Source organism: Morone saxatilis, unplaced genomic scaffold (assembly GCF_004916995.1).
Source record: "Morone saxatilis isolate NCDOM2014 unplaced genomic scaffold, NCSU_SB_2.0 Contig7, whole genome shotgun sequence".
Classification (NCBI taxonomy): domain Eukaryota; kingdom Metazoa; phylum Chordata; class Actinopteri; family Moronidae; genus Morone; species Morone saxatilis.
In genome coordinates, this window is record NW_023340246.1 from 3854135 (window position 1) to 3858891 (window position 4757).

The 4757-nt window shown below is 38.0% G+C and overlaps 1 protein-coding gene across 1 annotated transcript in view; it reads right to left on the reverse strand.

Moving 5' to 3' along the window:
- The window catches only part of mep1a.2 (meprin A, alpha (PABA peptide hydrolase), tandem duplicate 2), a gene marked incomplete in the record, with an annotated part of 7221 nt that extends 3011 nt beyond the window's left edge, over nt 1-4210 (reverse strand). The window contains 11 exon segments of the mRNA XM_035678226.1: nt 1-149; nt 302-517; nt 841-987; nt 2092-2313; nt 2926-3101; nt 3293-3410; nt 3507-3582; nt 3666-3703; nt 3823-3876; nt 3965-3989; nt 4091-4210. Of these exon segments, the coding sequence (XP_035534119.1) occupies nt 1-149; nt 302-517; nt 841-987; nt 2092-2313; nt 2926-3101; nt 3293-3410; nt 3507-3582; nt 3666-3703; nt 3823-3876; nt 3965-3989; nt 4091-4153 (1284 nt within the window).
- Between the last annotated feature and the right edge of the window lie 547 nt (nt 4211-4757).

Genomic DNA, 4757 nt, shown 5'->3' on the forward strand with positions numbered 1-4757 from the left:
GGGGCAAACGGTCTCAGTAAGAGTGATGTCATCGATTAAGATGGTGCCCGAGGAGGTGGATGATCCTCTGATGCCTTGGAAGAAATAGCGGAACTTCTCTGTCACCTTGAGAGTCACATGGGCTATTTTCCAGGCAGCATCTCCATCACCTGACCGCACCAAAAAGCAGAGGATTTACTGAATATTGTGAATTTATTGTAAATCATGAAAAGATAGTGTTAAAATGGGTGTTTGTAATTAATTTTACAATCATGCAACAAACTCTAAATAGTTTTTACATTCGAAAAAATAAATAAAATACCTGTAATGGTGTGTATCTTCCTGGCACTACTCACAGTCCCCGTCCCGTCATCAGTCCTGATCCATATCACCAGTTGGTCCCCAGCTGCTCCAGTCATCTTGTAGAAGAACTGCAGGCACTGCTCGTCTCTCTTGGGGTACAGGATACGTGACTCCAGCAAGGCGCTGCTTCCAACTGCGCCGGAAGATGTGTCAAACTTCATGTAGTAACCAGAATCTAAAAAAAAGAAGTGGCCATGAGTGCATAACTCAAAACTTAACTTACAGTTAACAACTTATAGTTAGTTATATGGCAAAAAAAGCTAAGATGCATTTTAATATCGTTGTACAAAAAGCAATTGCATGAGATTTCGGCCAGTATTTAACAACATATTCATTTATGCAAGTCTAATTTGGCCCCCACCGGGCCTGAATGACAGACAGTTGATTGTTGCATCTTATTACCAGGTCGTCAAATGTCGTTGCTGGGAATGAGAGACAACAATCTTCAAGCCTTCTTCTAGTTTAGATTAAGTTTGATGTATAAAATTTGCTCACTACCTCTGCAGCGCCCTCCCAGGGTGTGGTCTGTATCAGCTGGACTGCTCAACGTCTGGACCCAGTCTGCGTTGTCCTCCTCATTCTGGATCATTCCACAGATGTTGATCTGCTCAAAGGAGCATTGGTCCAGGAGAGTGTGTGTGTTGGCTGAAAAAGGACAGTTATCAAGAGTCAACTTACAAAGCTTAAACAATTACATGGAGGTTCTACAAAGTACATAAAAATATCTCTAGTGGAACTCTAAAACTGCATTTATTGATTTTCTGGCAACTACAGGGCAGCAGAAGAAGCTCAAAACACAACACTGACATGTTATCTCCTTATAAAGAAGTTGAAGTTAATGTCCAATGTCTTACCAGTAGACAGTTAAAAATGTAAAAATATAGCTTTAGTAATTGTCTTCATGATTAAGGAGCTTTTACTAGCATTTTTAAGTTACACTAACTTAGTTTTGTAAGTTACCGAAACATTCTTGATTCAGTACTTTTTACAAGGCATTTTGTATTCACAGTACAAATAAAATTGACAAAATTAAGTCAGTGTCACTTAAAAATACTAAAGCTACTTGGTCAATGTTTTTAAGTTACAAAATTGAGTTCGATTTTCAATGTAATCAACAATTTCTTGAGTTAAATTAACCTATCTGGTTTTACAGGGTAGCATTCATTTGGAGTTGTGTTTTTGGCCACCTGACAAACGTTATTCAAATGTTCACTCTCCCTTTAGCTGTGCGTATCCAGCAACTCCCATTATTTCCATTACATAAGAACATTATGGGATGTTAATGATTCTTAAAAGTGTTACCAGGGAAATTGAGTTATGGCTTGTAAGAAACTTTCGATTTTGATTGCAAAACACAAAATATAAATGAATGATTTTATTTGTTTTTCATTGGCAAGTAACCTTGGTATAAGATGATATAGAGGCAAACACCTTCCACATTCTGGCCCCCACATTGTCCATTAATTCCAGATAATGAACACCTCTTCAGGCATTATGCCTTATTGTTTGTTAACTGTGAATGGTAATGGGCTCAATAAGAGAGGCGCTGAAAAAAAAAAAAGCAGGTGATAATTATCTGTTGGTACATCACTACGAGCGACATGTTTCACATTAGACATTTAACCCATCATTTATCTAAAGCACTTTTAAGATGAGAACATAAATGTAGTTCCACACCTGGAATTGTGGAGCCTGGTGGTACAGTTGCCTTTCTCTAACATTTATGTAGGCCCAAAAGGAGACACTCACCACAGTCATACATGCGGTTGAGCCTGGTGATGTCGACAGCACTGAAGTCCAGCCGTTGGCCAATGACCTCATTAAAATATGGTATGGTGGTGGTAATTGTGGGGATGCTCTCGTTCTTGTTGAAAGACAGTGGTCTGTAGTGCATGATGGACTCATAATCATACGCCGTGTTCATATCAGTGATGAAGTCATCTTCATACTTGTTGAAATTGTGCTCCTTTCCTGTGAGGAGAAAACAACAACTCCTTATAAGTACTTCCACACAGGATATGTATATGTAGAAGCTATAAAACCTCCAGTGTGTAGGATTTAGTGGCATCAAGCTGTGAAGTTGCAGATTGCAACTTTGAACATGAATGAGAGCTTGAATGAGAACTGGCTGCGTAGTGTTTTGGAGAAAGTGCAGTAAAAAGTTGTATAAAAACACTGAAGGACTAATCTACAGCCAGTGTTTGGTTTGTCCTTTCTGGGGTACTGTAGAAATGTGGTGGTTCAACATTGCGGACTCCACGTTTTCTGTGCAGAAAAGCGTCTCATTCTTAGGTAACGAAATGCAACAATTCCTATATTCAGGTGATTAGACACTAATGAAATAAAACCTATACATATTATATTCAATTTCTGCCAATAGATCTTCCTAAATATTACACACTGGACCTTTAAAGTGCAAAAAAAAATTTAAATTGCAAGTATGACATCTTGATATAAACCCTTAACCCTAACCCTAATCTTAACCTAATTCAATGAATGTGAAATGGGTTCAGTGAATATATGAAAATATATATTGTAAAAAAAGTTTTTAGATGGGGTTCTGATAAAGAAATTGTGACCGACCTTCTTCAATCTGGTCCCACCAGATTTTGACATAGTCATCTCTATCTGAGCGAGACTGTTCATGGTAAAAGCCCAGAGCGTGAAGGAGCTCATGTTGCACAATGGCCTTAGTGTCACACCCGGCGCCAATGGACACATTCTGGCCTACTTTATCGTCTCCAACATATGACCAGCATCTGAATTAAGGGGAAAATTCAAATAACTTCACAATCTCCTGACTATTACTGAGCTTTAAAAAGCATTTCAACACATCAGCATTTCCTAATCTTTGGTTCTTATTGCCTTAAGTTTGATGACTTGACAGCATGGCCCATAAAGTTGTGCAATAGAGATCATTCCTGAAACAGTGTGGCATACTGCAGCTCACCCAGACAGCTTGGTGAAGGAGATGTAGCTGGTCTCTCCCTCGTAGGGCTTGAAGTCTACACAGGATCTCAAACGGTATTCCTCAAAAGCCTGGAGGATCACACCTTTAGCATTCAGTTCTAGAATAATGGAAATTAATTTCCAAATCAGTAAACATTTTACTTTTTCATGAAATTACTTGCTGGTAGAAATGTATTCATTTGTGCACAGTGTACCTAAAGAATCAGTCAAGATATAGGCAATGGGAAACTTCCATCTTCTTGTTTGATCAAGGATTGCATTTCTGTTGGGCTGCAAGACACATTGAAAGCATTGAGAATATACCTTATGTAAATCCCTGAAAAACATAATTTCTACCCAGACTCTCTTCTTACATTACCAGCGATGTCCCCTTCAAACAGGTGATCTAACCCTAAAAATGTGAAAACACATGTATATATTATAGTATACACATTACTATTTGAATATCAGTCAGTAGAACATATGATCACTGTGCACATATCAACAGTAGACAGGGCATAAAAAGTATACCTCTGTTAATGTCAAGTATGTCATCCCTCAGTTCACCAGCATCTGCATTATCACCTGGAAGATACATATATTGTTAGAGTGGAAAAGTAACAAACAAGCTTGCTTCATGTGAATATGATCATTAAAGTTAATAGGAACCAACCGGTACGTGTCGGAACAGCTTGCACCTAGCACAGAAAAAGAGGCACATCTCATTTTTAAACCTACTAAGAGATTTCTTTATCTTTATCTGCATGATTCAATTTTGAATACTTTAAAAATTCCCTACCTTTAAAACCACAAAGACTCCAATCAGGGCAGTAATCTTCCTCAAACTGTCTCCAGAGCCCATGTCGTTATCCGGACAGAAACGTGTTTCTCTGATGCCAGAATAAACATGCCCATAAAGACAGCAGCTGAAGGGGAACTTTGATCAGGTTTATGGTGTTTAATGAGTAACAAGAATTTCACATATTATATGTCCTCACTGACTATTACATGACTGACATGTTGTCAGGTTTTCTGGCATGCACAGTTGATGACAGCAGTAAACTCTCGACTCTGTACAGAGGCAACAGAATCACGAATAGATGGATATAAGCTGATCTTAAGTCACATAAAACAGCCAATTGTCTTGTGTTGTTTATAATGAGTTTGACCTCTGACCTCTCTGTCGTTGAGGACAGTTGTCTTTTACAAAGTCATACAGACTAGTTCTTTAACGCTTGTTGCTGCCTGTTTGGACCAAAATCACATTCTCTTTGTGTTAAGTGAGGAAACTGCTTTTACGGTTCATTCAGTAACATTTTATAAGAATACAAATCATATACTGTAAGATCCAATGTGTAATATTTAGGAGGATCTATTAGCAGAAATGGAACATAATATTCATAGGTATGTATAATCACCTGAAAACAAGAATCGTTGTGTTTTTATTACCTTAAAATAAGTCGTTT